This window comes from Oncorhynchus mykiss, chromosome 12 (assembly GCF_013265735.2).
Source record: "Oncorhynchus mykiss isolate Arlee chromosome 12, USDA_OmykA_1.1, whole genome shotgun sequence".
Taxonomy (NCBI): Eukaryota; Metazoa; Chordata; class Actinopteri; order Salmoniformes; family Salmonidae; genus Oncorhynchus; species Oncorhynchus mykiss.
Window position 1 is genome coordinate 82,294,790 of NC_048576.1, and position 16,837 is coordinate 82,311,626.

The 16,837-nt window shown below is 43.8% G+C and overlaps 2 protein-coding genes and 1 long non-coding RNA gene across 6 annotated transcripts; 1 reads left to right on the forward strand and 2 right to left on the reverse strand.

Moving 5' to 3' along the window:
* Positions 1 to 13: 13 nt before the first annotated feature.
* Positions 14 to 2,767, reverse strand: LOC100136190 (zinc finger protein 183). Of its 3 annotated transcripts, NM_001124466.1 has the most exon segments (11): positions 25 to 184; positions 783 to 889; positions 982 to 1,075; positions 1,180 to 1,269; positions 1,383 to 1,489; positions 1,585 to 1,694; positions 1,848 to 1,955; positions 2,106 to 2,180; positions 2,182 to 2,199; positions 2,286 to 2,365; positions 2,661 to 2,767. In NM_001124466.1, coding segments are annotated over 11 exon segments (960 nt in total). In that variant the 5' UTR covers positions 2,764 to 2,767; the 3' UTR covers positions 25 to 116.
* On the forward strand, positions 2,194 to 16,735 carry LOC110538644 (RUN domain-containing protein 3A). 2 transcript variants are annotated; one of them, XM_036938793.1, is made up of 11 exons: positions 2,194 to 2,391; positions 12,268 to 12,383; positions 12,690 to 12,823; positions 12,996 to 13,081; positions 13,185 to 13,274; positions 13,364 to 13,444; positions 13,565 to 13,730; positions 15,067 to 15,224; positions 15,361 to 15,480; positions 15,928 to 16,019; positions 16,327 to 16,735. In XM_036938793.1, the coding sequence occupies exons 1-11, from the start codon at positions 2,372 to 2,374 to the stop codon at positions 16,467 to 16,469; spliced, it is 1,206 nt and encodes a 401-aa protein (XP_036794688.1). In that variant the 5' UTR covers positions 2,194 to 2,371; the 3' UTR covers positions 16,470 to 16,735. The 2 variants fall into 2 exon arrangements, with proteins under 2 accessions (XP_036794688.1, XP_021481266.1); XM_021625591.2 differs by lacking the exon at positions 2,194 to 2,391 and adding an exon at positions 3,143 to 3,411.
* On the reverse strand, positions 5,045 to 9,277 carry LOC118937753. Its single transcript, XR_005035155.1, has 2 exons — positions 9,066 to 9,277; positions 5,045 to 8,570 (listed from the first exon to the last, which is right to left on the reverse strand). It is a non-coding gene; the product is annotated as an uncharacterized LOC118937753 (long non-coding RNA).
* Positions 16,736 to 16,837: the final 102 nt, after the last annotated feature.

The following is a 16,837-nucleotide window of genomic DNA, read 5'->3' on the forward strand; positions in this document are numbered from 1 at the left end:
AATCAGTCAACTATTTAAAAATCAAGTTTTATTCCGGAAGGCTTGACATTGATACAATGAAACAGAGGAGACAGACACTGATGAAATTGGATAGGTACTGTATTTAAAGTAGGTTGCTAATCTTCTTCATCAGAGGGTGGCTGGTCTAGCATGGCTTGGTGTTTGGCGATCTTGGCTGCCAGCTCTGTAGAAAGAAAACACTTAGGGCTACTGCCTGGAGCTCAATAGCCTTACACAGCCACGGGCCTGAATATTTGAGCAGTGAGCTTTTTCTATTTGACTGACTATAGACTAGTCCTTTACCCGATGTACATAAGCTCTTGCCTGTCTACCAAAACTCCTTGCTCCGGCCAAACGCCACGCCATTGAACATGAGTTTCTGGAGCTGAGTACCTCCTCCAAGATCTCTAGAATGGAAATACATTCTAGCCTGTCTGATTGGTCCCAGAAACCTATGGTTGGGCCAGAACACACATGGGTAAAGCAACATTTAGAAAATGTGTCACTGGTTCTCTGATTGGTTAGAGATTATCCAATTGCTGATGACCTTGTTTTGTACACCACCACAAACGACTTCAATGATTGCGGTCTCAGACTGAAGTATGTAGCGGACGATAGAGCAGGAATTCAGCTCGAGTCAGGCAACAAGCTCCATGGTCAAACAAACTACTGTAGCTTTAGTTTTCTTAGCTCAAAGTGGATGCTTTGGGGGACCATCCAAGACCTAATGTACATGCCATACCACTATGCTGACCATGGTAATTGAGATGCATTATCCTCACCTTTAGCTGGGTTGAAGACGCCGTTGGTCTGGACATTACACACATAGCAGCGCTGGGACTTGCGGTAGTGCTGAAGAGCACAGGTCTCACAGAAGTAGTGCCGACACCTGCGGGAGACAAGACAGGAGTGGTTTGATTAGCTGGAAGTTTCTCTACACACAATTAATGGTGAAGGAGTTCTTAAGGATCATTGTCTTACTTGGTGATGACGGGGTTCTTAAAGGACTCTCGGCAGATGAAGCATTTGAAGGGCATGTCCTCCTCGTCACTGCTCACCTCGTAGTTCTCATCATCTACATACAGACCACACATTACTGAACAGCTGTATCACAACTCTCTAATCTGATTCATCTTAAAATCTACACAGCCCTGTGTTTCTCCCCTGTTGTGAACTCACCGTTGGCCCCATAGCGCCCCTCATCCAGCTCCCTCTCAATCTGCCAGCCATGTTTGTAGTCTGAGCGGTCATGGAGGAACTTGCAGCTGTCTAAGCGGGGAAAAGAAACACACAAAGGACACTTTCAGAGACTTCCACAGATGATTAATTCAAGTTGGGAAAGGAGGACATTGGAGGCAACCTTCCAACAAAGTCCCACTCACCTCCAAAGCCACAGAAGCCAGTCTCTTTGTAGTCTTTACAGATGTCTGGCTGGTAGTCCCACCTCACTGTGGCCCTCAGGTGCTCTGGGGCCCGGATTGGGCCCTTCCTGACAAAAGAGAGAAAATAGTGATGATGCAAAAACAATAAAAACTTTCCACAAGACATTTCAACTTTACTCTGTCATATAACATGCATCCACACCTGACCATGCCAGAGGATGCATTTCCCATGGTGGAGTCTTTGGGCTTGATGTGCTTTTTGTAGTTGTTCATTCCTCTGTAGATCTTATCATCCTCTTTACCGGTCAGCTCCTGGTGAGGGAGAGGATAGAAACCTCTAAGCATTTGCGGACCAACGCTGTCCCAATTTACAACAAAACTGGGGGAAGAATGCAAATGATACAATACTAAACTGTAGATACACAAAGGAAACAAAGTTCCTCCAACAAGAGACAGAGGTCTTGCCTCCTGGATCTTTTGACTCCTCTCAAAGATGGCCTGAGCATCATTGTCCTTTGCTGTGTCCAACTCATAGATTGCAGTTGCTCCCATGTCATCTGGCCCCTCTGGTTTCTATACACAGCGAAGGGAGGGGGACGTGATTGATAGCTTTATACGGGGCTGAGCAATAAAGGGGCAGGTAGGATATAAATACAAAACATTGTTAATAGATTAATTCATAGACTAATGGGTAGAGGAGAGGTATTTTTCAAAATAACTCACCGCTGACCGTGTGGACTTGTAAGCGACAGTGACTTTCTTTTTTTCTTTCTCCTCGTCACTTTCAGCAGATGACACCTCTCTCTACTTTTTTTGTCTGGGGAGAAGAGAATAATGATTTCACACTATAAAAAATGTTTCGTATAAACACGGATTCGTTTGTAGTCAGCCATGCGACGTTACCCTTTGAATCATAGGGTTTGCTGAACCCGTCTTTTTTTATTTTCTGACGACGGAATTCTTGTATTCGTCACTGTTGCCATCTGACAATGGAGGCAAGCATCAGCATGTGAGTGTGACATTTCCGTGTTTACAGTACTCGGCCACTTGCAATCATTTCCATGGCTTAGGTGGTTTTATAGTTGGCAGTAGTTTTGTTTTTACTTAGCCCAATCTTAACGCCTTACTAAATACACTTCAAATGCTAGCTAACTAGGTCAGTTCGCCACTATAGCTAGATCGAGGACTATTACTAATAGCCATTGTTTTCATGCACAATGCAGTGTTTTGGTTAGCTTTTGAAACAACACTGAGCTGGACTCAAACACTGTAGCTCACCTGTGTCGCTGTCACTGGCTTTTCTCTTCCTAGCGTTGCATCTTTTGGTAGATTTTTTAAATAGAAAAGTACAGGTTGCATTGGGTTCCCCTGACTCCGCCATCTTTCATTCTGTTTACAAAAAAATGGTGACGTAAGGATTTTAGAGCGACCTCTAGCGTCGAGGAGTCACAATCATTTGGCACAGTATTCCACCTTGTGGCCAATTATCTACAGCACAACATATATAATTAAGTAGACTACATTTGCATTTATTTCATGCCAATTTCTAATTGTTTTATTACATATTATCTGTAGATATGTTGTGGCGCAACTAAATAATATCCTATATAGTCAGTCATCATTTTCTATAGTATTATAAAAACAAAGCACATTATGATAAAATGTAGGATTATTAAATGATGGGATATTTTATGTAGGCTAAATCAACATATGTGCATTGGGTATCTTGGTGCAGAGGGTATTTTAATTATACTCTGTCTATTCACCCTGCACAACTCCATCGTTGTGCGTCAACGTAGAGCCCACTAATTAAGCATCAGCTTCTCGCGGAGAACTGAGAACACCGTAATATATGGCATAGGCCTGCGGAGGGAGGGGTCTTGGTGGTGCTGGGTTACCGGAAGGCTCCGTACCGCCGCTGAATGGAATCCGGCTGTGTCCGAAAAGCAATGGCTATGGGTTTGACATCGAAAAAGGCATCTTCTCGGAGCGTCGGCGTGGAGCGAAAAAATCTCATCACCGTATGCAGGTAAACACAAGGGAGCAGATGTTTCGTGTGGTTGGCAGGTCATGTTAACCACACATATTAGTTAATGCATGCATGGAAATAAATGTGTAATGGCTTAGGCTACAATGTATTAAGCGTTGTTCCAAATCATATATTCTCAAAAGAAAACGTAAAGAAAAACAAAAGGCAACATATTCCACAGCTATGGGCACTGTGGTAGCCTATACATTAGGCTACTTGGGGAAATTTAAATGGATAAACGTTTTATGTTTTTTAAAATCTTGGTAAATAACGGCTAGAGAGAATCAGATCGCCTGACAAATAAACAGCCACATATGCGGTTTCACCTTGGTGGACACCCCGCTGTCTCCGCCGCTATGTCGGCCTATTTGAAAGGAAAGTGGATTAAATGGGCTGTGTGAGGCCTATGTTTGAGAGGGCATTGGTCCACCAGAATTCCCCAGTTCGGTGATGTGGCAATGACGACAACCTTCTTGGAACGAGGACATTATTTACCGCTTATAGAAATGCTGCTCCAAGATAATGACATCACAGTGAAATCGGATGTTTATTATGGTCATTGAATGCTACTGTGCTGTACTCATTATGTACTACTAATAACACCCGGAGGTATTTCACCCGGTGGCCTGAGAGAGCTCTCAGAAAAAAATTATAGGCCTACAACATTTTTGCCAGCTCATCTATACCAGAGTAACTGATACATACAGCTGATACCGCTGATAATATAATTGTATAGCAGTCATACCCCTGTGTCTGGTTGTCATGGGAATGCTATTTTATAACTTGGTGAAGGAGAAGTTATGTTTTACCCAATGTAGGCTAATGTATCATCAGTGCTCCATCCTAGAATATTCCTATTTGTAAAGGCATAATTAATGTGAATACTTAATGATGATAAACAAGTGTTATGTAAATTAATATAATACTATATTCAATTTTTTATATATATATATATATATATATATATATATATATTCACAATTACTTTAAGAGTGCATATGTGTTTTTGCAAAATACCCAATGTGTCTTATCTCTGTGTCCTTATGCATCTATACTGTAAGCTTCCTCTTCACTGTGTGTCCTCATGTCTGTCTGACTCATCATGGTTTATATCCCTGTCTTCATATAAGGAGCTCCAGTAGGAACAGCAACTGGATTGTTGCCTCAGAAACGTGTGGGTCTGTGGCCTGCAGCTTGTATGTTAGCAATGTGAATATATTATCTGTGGGCACCCTCATGATGAGACGTGAACCTATCAGACGAGTCTTGTGTGTGTGTGTGTGCTGTCACTCTGAGCGGCCAGGAGACCCATTGTCTTGCTGTCAGGGACACAACATTTTATCTCCTGAAGGAGGCATTGTTCTACAGAGGACCAACAGGAGTGACATCACTCAAGCTCCTGGTGCTCTCGCTAAATTATTTCTAGACAAAGAAATTAGCAGAAAATTAGTTACGCATTCTATGTGTTGTGTTGGTAGGCTTATATGGTTCATTGTTACTAATCATGGATATCTTGCCATCCTTCCAATCCGATGACATTGACATTGGCCACATCCTCATGATATGACATGTTGAGTTTAGTGTTTGTTTGCTGCTTGGATAGAAGAATAGAGACAAATGAAAACTCCAGGAACACGATCAAGCACTTTTTTATTACAGCACCTCTCTGTCAAGGGTTCTGTCTGCATTTAGTGGAACATAGTGTAATAGAACACATAGAACAGACATGGATCATGACCAAAAATAAAGAATGTTTTCAAAGACATAGACTTCAGACTCCAAGAAGGATTAGCGAGAGAACAAAGAGACATTTGTTGCAGTTCGGTCATTTTTCAGACACTGACCGTGCCAAGGACATTTTAATCCAAGACATTTAAAGAGACAGGCACAGGACACAAAACAAAACAAAAAATGTTCACAACAGTTTTTCATCAGTAATGCTAATCATACAGTTGTCTCCACTGGGAAAGACATTAATTACTTTTCAATGAGAGCTATGAATTAAGTTTAATGCATGTATTCCCCAGGCTTTGAATATCTGAAAGCATCTGTGTCGATGTCAAGTCTACATTTTGTATTGTGCAGTCTAAGATGGGCTGTAAGTCATAGAGGCCTCTTTTCCTGCCAGACAGACGTGTATACTACTTCCATGTGTCAGCCAATGACGGCCCTTGTCCCAGGTGGTGTTCAAGTTGACAAAGGTTGTGAATGTTTGTGACCTCAGGACCTCTGGCTGTGCATAGAGTCAGGCTGACGTTGTGTGTGTCTCATTGTGTAGGCAGGGCTACCAGCAGAGCAGCCTTGGGGCAAAGAATAGAGGGTGGATCTATGCTCCAGACTAATGCCAAGAGTAATGGAGGGAGTCATGAAAAAGGTTTGACTGATATGGACACAGTTATCTTCAGATCATTAGCCATCCCTCCCAACGAAGCCCAAATTAGTGTTCAGTTAGCACACCAGCCCAAGCATGATCCTTCTTCTAACACTAGTGTACGTGTATATATTTTCAATTTGAATACAAAACATTTCCTCCACTATCACAACACACACAATTACCAGACATCGACACACACAGATTAACATGTTTGGATTTCCTATTTTTCATTTTTTGGAAGTAAATCTTTGTCTTGAGGCCTATTTGTGAATGTTCTATTATCATACAGAGTTGTTCTTGATTACTGAATTTGAATCTGTTTACTGTGTCATTGACCCTTGGTGAAATGCTGGACCCAGTGCTTCATCCCCATGTCAATTTGTCATCAGGGATCATAATGGATTTTGCCAAAGTGGCATCACACTCCCATTCAAAGCTCTTCCTCCAAGTCATTAACATGGTTGTTGTAGTGCTATACTGATATAGTAGGGTTCAGTAATACTAGTAGACCTACTCTGTGATGGCCCTATTTTCGACACCAAAGCCAAGATATAGGGACTTCTAAAATGGAGTGATCTAATGTGTCAAAGTGACCTCCCCATTACATCATGTTTCATCGACTGAACTTATTTTGATGACAGAGATTTCCATGCACAGCAGTAGACAGTACAGTGACGGAAATTTGGAAATACTCTCAACATCACAGGGAACTATTGTTGCTTCCCTGGGTCAAAGGTCTTAGGTCAATAGTTAAGTCAGCAGAGGTCATAGATATACAGTATGGTCCAGCTGGTAGTCTCCAAGTGGAAAAGTCTCATGTATTCATGTACTAATTTGATGTGTGTTTGAAAATGACTGAAGAAATCTCAGTTGGAACTTGGCACCATCAACTTTTCAAGTCCTGAGAAAAAAAATAACTTTTGAAGGAGATACCACTCATGCCTTAAGCTGGCTTTCATTTATAAGTATTTACCATGGCCAGAATAATAATAAAATGTCAAGAATAAAAGAAAAGTCCTACATAACAGTATAGCTGTTGCTATGGGCTACATATGTTTTTAAAACATGGCGGGACCAGAGTGTCATCTGTACTTGGTTCATCTGAGAGAAAAGGACTGTACCAATAGCTGCTATTTTGCCTTATTGAAAAGAGGCCAAACCAGGAGAAACAGCTATCACTAGGGAATCTTGTTACAGGCCAGTTGATCTATTACTTTGTTGCATATTCTGCCCTAAGAGCTCTCATGACGAGGTCCATGACTGGATGAACACTGTTGGTGCCAACACGTTGAACCTAAGAAAACAACATAAATAAGATAGTTAAAGATTTGGAGGTCCTGCCCTATTGCACCCGTGCTCCCTGTAAATAAAAGTGGATGAGATGAGAAGGAAGAGCAAGTCATCTTTTGAGTGTTAAAGCCTTCAATTGTTTTGGGTGTGGCTGGGGAGAATGGGCCAATACTGTCTCTGTTGGAATATCCTGAGGAGGACATATAAAGTGGAACCAGCTGCACGATCATTGTAAAGTACTTTGAAACTTGAATGTGGCTTCTGTGAGTGACTGTACAGTATGGTTCTTCACTCTGAGTGTGTCCTTTCTTGTGTTAAACAATGGTAAAGCACCACAAATGGTCCCACTCTTCACCTCTCTCTCTCTCTACCCCCCCCCCCCCTCTCTCTCTCTCTCTCAGCCTCAGGGTTCCACTGCTCTACTTTTTTCCTCATAAAAACCCTTCTCATCCACTCAGAAGTTGTTGTCCCATTGTTCATTGTGCACATTAAAGCAGCACTCGGAGCCTGCCATCCTAGAATAACAAATTATCATCGTAATATTGGTGTTCTTTTCAGCCTGATTTATCCTCTTGTTTGCACATATTTCTAGCATATTATTGCACAAATGATCTCTGCCTTACTAAACATAAGCAAGGTTCATTGGCATTGCAATGTGAACGTTACCAGCAGGACCAAACACTTAACATTACAGTGTATATATACACTATTATACAAGTTCAGATATCACTTGAACCTTTCCCCACCTATTTCCTCTCCTATTACCATATCTACTGTCTGTGACATACTATACCCTTCATATCACATCCCCTCATCATGTTCATTATTATGAATTATGCCTTCAGTTCTTCCCAGCCCAGCACCTCTATTTTTTAACTCCTCCAAATGCACATACACTGGACATGAGACACCCTGCCTGGTTCCTCATTCCCTTCACATTCACTACACTGAGATGTGAGGCACACCCTTCCAGCTATCGATATTGCCTGATGTGACACATTATTTTGGTCATAACGTTTGTAATCTCTCTGTCAGAGCAGATAAGTCAACTAATACTCTCCTCCCATGATATTGCATGGCGCATAGACACAGGGCTTGCATCTCCTCCCCTGGCTGAGCTCATCTCCCCTATGGGAGGGATCCTCCAGGTGCACACACACCCAGTAGAGAATCTGAAACGCACCATCAGACAGACAGTGTTCACTTCACATGGCCGTGGCCAGGGAGGAATCCTCCAGTGTCAGCTGATCCTGCTGGTTAGGCCAAGACTGAGGAGAGGAGAGGAGAGCGATGAGGGAGAGAGTTAGTCAGAGAAAGTGGGGAAGAGTTAAAATTGTGATTGAGAGCTGTCAATCCTTCTGAGATTATTTTGGACAAATTAGAGAACCCTGATCCTAAATTGTATTGTAAATGAAGCACAACTGAACGTAAGTACAGTAGGAAAGGTAGCAAAAAGAACAAGAGGATGTTTGAAGAGAGCTGAGAGTGGGTTTGGCTGGGATCCAAGAGGAGTGAGAGGGGGGCACAAAAGATGTTTGTTTTAAGCTGGGCAGTTGTTTTTCAGTGACAAATTGTACCAAGTGTATCTTGCTGTGGCACTCAATCCATTAGCATTTAAGTCATAGCAGTTATTACTGCTCTAACTCCCCTTCATATCGAGAGACGTTATCAATTTCTAATCATTCAACACAGTATTAGATTCGGATGTTGTAATCACATAAACTGATTTTACTGATAATCAGAGATGACCATCTTGCTAACTACAGATTTCCTTGACATATTAGTACTGCAGAAATACCTAAAGTGCTTAATTGTCATAGAATATTGCAACAATGTAGCAGGCCAAATGTTCTCAAAGTTTTGCTCTAGGCAACTGGAATAGGGTGTCCAACAATAACATGTACAACAGACATTGACTTCTGCACAACACATAACTCACCTGGAATCATGGGTAGAGTAGAACACATCTAAGAATTCTAAAACCACTGACCTGTTTCCTTGATAAAATCCTGTTTGATCAAAACAGTAAAATGGTCCAAAGCAAAACAATCCAGTGTTTTAGAAGTCCGTTTAGATATAGCCTGTGTAGATGTTGCGGTGATGTCCTTATGTCCCCTGTGATGGTGTTGTTGTATGTTGTCTTTACGTTTTGTTGAGTTAGCCACCTGTCCCTCCACCCAATGATGTCCCCTCTCATCTAGAGGGTCTTGCGTTTGGCGAAAAAGGCTTTTCGAAATGAGGTGGTGGTGGTGCCCCTGCTGAAGGAGGCATTGCCCATAGTGAGCTTGGTCTTGGCACTGGCGATGGTGGAGGCGCCCAGAGAAGTGGTCTTCTTGCCCCTGGTGATAGACGAGTTGCCCACAGTGAGCTTGGTCTTGCCCCTCTTGATAGTGGTGTTTCCCAGGGAGAGGGCCGTCTTCCCCTCGGTGATGCTGGTGTTGCCCATTGAGAAGAAGGTTGAATTCCTGACCCTGCTGAGGTGGTGGATTTTGGGGTTCACTCGGCGCGACACATTGCACGCTCATGCAGTACACCCCGCTCAGTAAAGCTTGGGTGTGATAGTAACAGTAACGAGAGTCCAGAGTAGACCAGAATGCTAAGCGTGGATAGTGCTACCCCCGTGTCACATAATGCCTTCGTTGAGCTTATAGACGTGGGCTCTGGAAGGCCACATACCACCCATGTGTCCCTGTGATTGGACAGAGGCAGCCGTAGGTGGCTGTAGCCTATCTGAGGGCTTGGTACAGTGGAACGATTGTCCCATCACCACCACGACGCGGCTGAAGGAGACATTGTTGCCCAGAGGACAATATGTGGTGACATCACTTGATCCAGCGGCATTGTTGGCTGTATCCCCTGATTGTAAATCCTTAGTTCTGTGTGAAGCTGTATAGAACATGTGCATCATGAAACATATCATGTGAGACATTATTATATAGGCAAGGATGTTGACGTAAGTTTATGTTTTCCATCAATGACCTATGACCGCTCTTCTCAGATGTGCAATGTGGCTTCAGTCTCCAATATGGGTGTGGCTCTTAGGATTTTTCCAAGTGTCTGTGTCCATAACATGATCTATTCCATCTAGAGATGATCAGATAATCTTCTATTCCATTTGTCTATGGTCCTTGTCCTTTAGTATGAAAATAATTCATTATTCCACTTCAGGACAGTACATATCATTTGTTTCCTAGTACTTGTATGTTATATAATAAGTCAAATTTGCAAACAAACAAAATCAAGTCAAACCGTGTTGAAGCAGTTATTTTATAAGCACCAGGTTACATCAGTTATGAAAGACACATTTCCATCAGGTTACATCAATCAGTTACGACCGACACATTTCCTAGTTTAAGACCGTCCTTTATAAACTGAACATAGCATAGTTATTGTAATGTGTTCAACCTTGAAACAGACCAATTTAATCAGCATGCAATTGTTGTTTTATAACAAATGGGGACATTTAAACTGTATTTCTGCTTCAGAGAATTACCGTTGAGGTTCTCTGTTGAACAGCACACTGATGATGACACATGCTCTGTCCAGTGTCTCCACATACACCACACACAGCTGTGCCCTCCTGCCTCCCTCCCTGCCAACACACCACCAACCTCATCTCCTCTGTCACACATCTGAATATCTGATTTCAAGCCTGTTAGATCCGTAACACATCCGAACAATACTCTCATCATGTGGGATTCATTTTGAAAGACATGCTCAAATGTTTCTCTTCGAAAACATGAATGCTTCATTGACACTCGAGCTGCAGAATGCTGCACATTGATCAGACACATGGAATAATTGATTACAAATGGACATGATTTAAGCTACTACTGACCTGCTGAAACTGAGCAGATAAAAGTCCCTCTGTTTTGAGTGAAACCGTATACAATAATCACAGGTGGAAATCCCAGTAGATGTTCCGTGTAGTTTGTCTGCCCCTAGTGAGGCTGGATTTGACCACAGACACAGACTTCTCTCCATGGGTGAAGGTGAGAGTGGTCAGAGAGCTCGTGGTCTGGTCTCGTGTCACGGAGGTCTTTCCCATGGTCACAGTGATCTTTCCCAGGGTAGCGGTGGTTCTGCTCCACGAGACTGAGGACTTGCCCCAGGAGATGGCGTACTTAATCTTCAGAATCAAGATCCTGCCCTTAGTGAAGCTAGTCTTGCTGGACAGGAAGGTGACTTTCCACTCCTCCTCTTCAGTCAAGTCTTTTTTTGACGTCCTGGTTGCTTTGGGAGTCTTGGACCTGGCGTCTGAGCTCATGTCCATTTATTCTAGGTGGTCCTGCGCTTTGGCATCAGAGCCTTCCGGAAGGAGGTGGTGGTGGTTCCCCTGGTGAAACTAGCTCCGCCAAGAGCTACTGTGGTCTTCTCCCTACTGATGGTGGAGTCCCCCATGGAGGTGGTGGTCACTCCTCTGGAGACGGAGGTGTTGCCCATCGCGACCGTGGTCTTGCCCCTGGCTATGGAAGTTTTGCCCACTGCCAGGGCAGTCTTGCCCTCGGTGATGCTAGTGTTTCCCATGGAACAAGAGGCAGTCAGCCCTAGTCTGTGCCTGGACTCTCTCTTAGCTTACACTCAGCAGGCACAGCATAGCCTCTTGCGCTTAGCTCTCAGTGGGATGTGCAGTGAAATCTTGAGGTCATCAACCAAACTAAATCAGTGGCCACAGCTGTCCCAAATAGATCAGACCACCGTGTATAGAGAGGGTGGGGGGGTCGTATTTGGTCATACTCTGATGCCGGCTGGTTCCTTACAGGGATCAGACCAAGGGACGGACAGGACCTGGGAGCCCATACTGAACAAAGGCTGCCACGCCGACAACCGTGTCATCTGCCATTGGTTGGGACAAGGGGGTTAATTGTGTTGTTGTCACGGACACTTTGCGGAGCATCTGAAGGGGGACATTGTGTTGCACACAAGACAATTGGGGGTGACCTCAGATGCATTCGATGGCATTTCTCCCAAAGAACTCCTCTCAGCTATTGTTTAGCACAAGTCAAGTACAGTAGTACATTTGTCTCTGCCTGTCTGCTTCTACTGTTGTTTTTTACATGATTTCTTTACTTTCAACATACTGTACCTCTTTACTACTTGCATTTTTATTGCATATATAATAGTTTTGCAAATACGTACGTAGTTATCTTGTTTGTTTCTCATTCCTGTCTGTCTCTTCTCCTCTCTTTTAGATTCTCGGTGAAGACCCTCCTGGAAAAGTACACAGCCGAGCCCATCGATGACTCATCCGAGGAGTTTGTCAACTTCGCTGCAATCTTGGAACACATCCTCAGCCACCGCTTCAAAGGTAACATGGCAGGTACAGGACATGGAAGTGTCCATCAGTCTCTTGGTCTTCTAATTCAGGATACGGAAGCCTCAAGGCTTACCCTAGTTTCAAATGTTACACATTATGTAAATGGGTAAATAGTATGTCACACATATAATAGGCAAATGTAATGATTTTTACATGAGCTCATGGCATGTCCACCTGTTTTGACTGAGTTAAAGTGCTGGATGCAAAGCCAATCTGCTGTGTTGCATTGAGTGACAGGGACACTGTGGGCCGTTGTAGGAGATGGGAGTCATTGTCAGTGTTTTATCTGTGGACCAGGTCCAGGAAGCTGGTTCATCTCAGATGGCCAGCGAAGTTTCTGGGACTACATCCGGCTGGCATGCAGCAAGGTGCAGAACAACTGCATCGCCAGCATCGAAAACATTGAGAACATCAGCACCTCACGAGCCAAGGCAAGGACTGGGATCGTGTGTGTGTGTGTGTGTGTGTGTGTGTGTGTGTGTGTGTGTGTGTCACCAGAGCTTCAGAGTAACAAATCCCTTAGCTGGCACTCACGCCCTCATTCCCACTGACCCCGCCTTTCACTCTCTTTTTTTCTTTCTCTCCTTCCATTGTTTCCTGCAGGGTCGGGCATGGATCCGTGTGGCGCTGATGGAGAAGCGTCTGTCTGAGTATGTGGCCACAGCCCTGAGGGACACACGGACAACCAGGTCAGATATACCACAAAATAGTATCCCATGTAGCCTATTAACTACCAAGTTACCTTAGAAACAACATGCAAAACATAACTAATCACAAGGCTTTGCACTGCAGGAGGTTCTATGATGATGGAGCCATTATACTGAGAGAGGAGGCCACTGTTCTGACAGGCATGCTCATTGGCCTCAGTGCCATAGACTTCAGGTGAGGCAGCATTACTCAGGCCTGCAGAATCATAGCATTATTATTTGTTACATTGTTATCTTAAAGTTCACAATTCTTTCTCTGTCCAGTTTTTGCTTGAAGGGGGAGGCGCTGGATGGTAAGTCCCCTGCAGTGATTGACTTCACACCTTACCTGAAGTTCACTCAGAGGTGAGACAACCACATGCCCACTTCGCGAATATATGTCATACTAGTCAGTAGCTTAGTCATACCCATAGATATGACTATAAGCAGTGTGTAACTCCCCTGCTATATGCCCCCTGCTTACAGCTATGACTACCTGAGTGATGAGGATGACCGGTGCAGTGTGGACAGCAGTGCCAGTGACGAAAGTGTCCCAGAACACCCTTACATCCCTCTGGTCACCGACGAGGAGAGCTGGAGGAACAAGTGTCGCAAGATGGAGCAGAGGTTTAAGATCGTGTACGCACAGAAGGTGACCTTTTGACCTCCTGATAACCTTACATTCCTAAAGACATGGGGCATAGAATCTCTTCCAGCTTTTCAGGTCTCCAGAGATGTTCCATCGGGTTCAAGTCCAGGCTCTGGCTGGGCCACTCAAGGACATTTCAAGACTTGTCCCCGAAGCCACTCCTGCGTTGTCTTGGCTGTGTGCTTAGGGTTGTTGTCCTGTTGGAAGGTGAACCTTCACCCCAGTCTGAGATCCTGAGCGCTCTGTAGCAGGTTTTCATCAAGGATCTCTCTGTACTTTGCTCTGTTCATCTTTCCCTCAATCCTGAGCAGTCTCCCTGTCCCTGCCTTTGAAAAACATCCCCACAGCAGGATGCTTCCACCACCATGCTTCACCATAGGGATAGTGTCAGGTTTCCTCCAGACGTGACGCTTGACATTCAGGCCAAAGAGTTCAATCTTGGTTTCATCAGACCAGAGAATCTTGTTTCTCATGGTCTGAGAGTCTTTAGGTGACTTTTGGCAAATTCCAAGTGGACTTTCATGTGCCTTTTACTGTGGAGTCGCTTCCATCTGGCCACTCAACCATAAAGGCCTGATTGGTAAAGTGCTGCAGAGATGGTTCTCCTTCTGGAAGGTTCTCCTTCTGGAAGGTTCTTCTATCTTCACAGAGGAACTCTAGAGCTCTGTCAGAGTGACCATTGGGTTCTTGGTCACCTCCATAACCAATGCCCTTCTCCCTCGATTGCTCAGTTTGGCCGGGCAGCTCAAGGAAGAGTCTTGGTGGTTCTAAACTTATTCAATTTAAGAATGATGGAAGCCACTGTGTTTTTGGGGGCCTTTAATGCTGCAGACATTTTTTGGTACCCTTTCCCAGATCTGTGCCTCGACACAATCCTGTCTCGGAGCTCTACGGACAATTCCTTCGACCTCATGGCTTGGTTTTTGCTCTGCACCGTCAACTGTGAGACCTTTATTTAGACAGGTGTGAGCCTTTCCAAATCATGTCCAATCAATTGAATTTACGACGAGTGGAAACCAATCAAGTTGTAGAAACATCTCAAGGTTGATCAATGGAAACATAATGCATCTGAGCTCAATTTCGATTTTCTTAGTAAAGGGTCTGAATATTTATGTAAATTGCCTACATTTTCTAAAATGTCATTATGGTGTGTAGATTGAGGAATTTATTTGATTTGAACCATTTTAGAATAAGGCTGTAACGTAACAAAATGTGGAAAACGTCAAGTGGTCTGAATACTTTCTGAAGGCACTGTATATAGAGTAATAATTATGTACTTTTGGGGTATGCAGAACAGTATAACTGTGTGTTTGCGTCTGGGTCTGTGTCTGTGATGCAGGGCTACCTGGAGGAGCTGGTGCGTCTGCGGGAGTCCCAGCTGAAGAACGTGGAGACGGAGAACAAGAAGCTGAGTGCCAGGCTGGAGGAGCTCAGAGTCCAGAGCCTGCAGGAGAAGAAGGAGCTGGAGTCCATCGTACTGGAGCTGCAGGCACAACTGTGAGAGCAGTATACAAATGCACACACACTGGTATACATGATGGGGACACATACAAACATCATAAACAGACACACAAATGCAGTACATCACATATCAGATGGTGTTAAGAGTTAATCACAAGCGTGTTCCTTCCAGCACTGCCCTCATCCCCTGTGATTCCTCCCACCTGACTAAGGATCTGTCCATCCCTCTGGTCAACCAGTGGCCCTCCATACGAGGCTACAACAACCAGGGGGACGTCAAGCTCTTCCGCAGGTATATCTACTGAATGAGTGTGTGTGTATATGTGCATATGTGTGATTTTGTGATACTGTACATTTAAAGCTGCAATATGTAACTTTTTGGGCGACCCAACCAAATTCACATAGAAATGGGTGATATAGACATGTCATTCTCATTGAAAGGAAGTATAAGAAGTGTATATCTGTTCTATGTGTGGTATTACTATGCTTCCCGTTCTTACGTTTCATTTTTGCATCTTTTACTTTTGGTTTTGTACAGCGTCTTCAAACAGCTGGTTTTAGTCATGTAAAATATATTTCACAGCGGTTTAGATGGTACAATGATTCTCTACACTATACTTGTTTTGTCACAAACTAAAATTAGGCAAACTATTATAATTTTAGCAAACAGGAAATGTCGAAGCGATTTCTGCACAGATGTTATTGTAACCGTATTTCATGATGTCACTCATCCCTTCAGGAGAAGCTTCCACAGTTTGGAGCAGCTCTCAGCTGACATCAGTCTGAACTCTGATTCCCAGAAGACCGATGGGCAACAGAACGGAGATACAGGTTGGTGCTCAACAGATAAATGTACATTATACAAACACATTTGTAGACGCACAGCAATGCATACTGATGCTGCAGAAATATGTGAACCAAGTCATCCACTGTCATACATGCATCAACACAAAACCACACAGAAACAGAAACCCACTTAGAAGAATGGATCCACATGTCCTCACAAGCTCACACATACAAAGGCATGTTTGAACAGTGTCTATGGTGTATTTTGTGTGGGTGTTTAAGTTATGCTGATAGCCAACGTGTGCTTTAGGGACAGAGTTTTATTGTGTTTTGTCTATTCTCTCCTCTGTAGGAAAAGACTACACCCCTTCTATGCTGGGTCTCTGTGGCTCTCTGGCCTCTACCCCCAGCTGCAAGTCCATGTCCAGCCTCAAGTCCAGTGAGTGTCTGGTCAACATCAGCATGGAACCCAGCCCTGCACTCTCCCCCAGCTAGGGGGCGCCATGCCAACAGAGCTCTGTCTGCCCAGCGCAAAGCCAACAACACCCGCCTGCCTCAACCTGGAGACACTCAATAGATCATGAACATCTACCTACCTACATACTGCCACTATTAACACAGTTACCAACAAAACCCTTTTTCAACCAAACCCTTCTCCCACCAAATTCACCCACTGCTTCATGTCTGCAAAGATTAGAGGGGGAAAAGCTCTTCAATATTTCTTGATTTTTGTGTGGATTGAATTAAAGTTATAATGAAACTAAAAATATCCTAGTTCTTCTGTGCCCCTCCTCACCCACACCCTCTCTCATATCCTCACACTGTCCATCCTGTTCTTTCACTGTTGTGTGTGTGTGTGAATT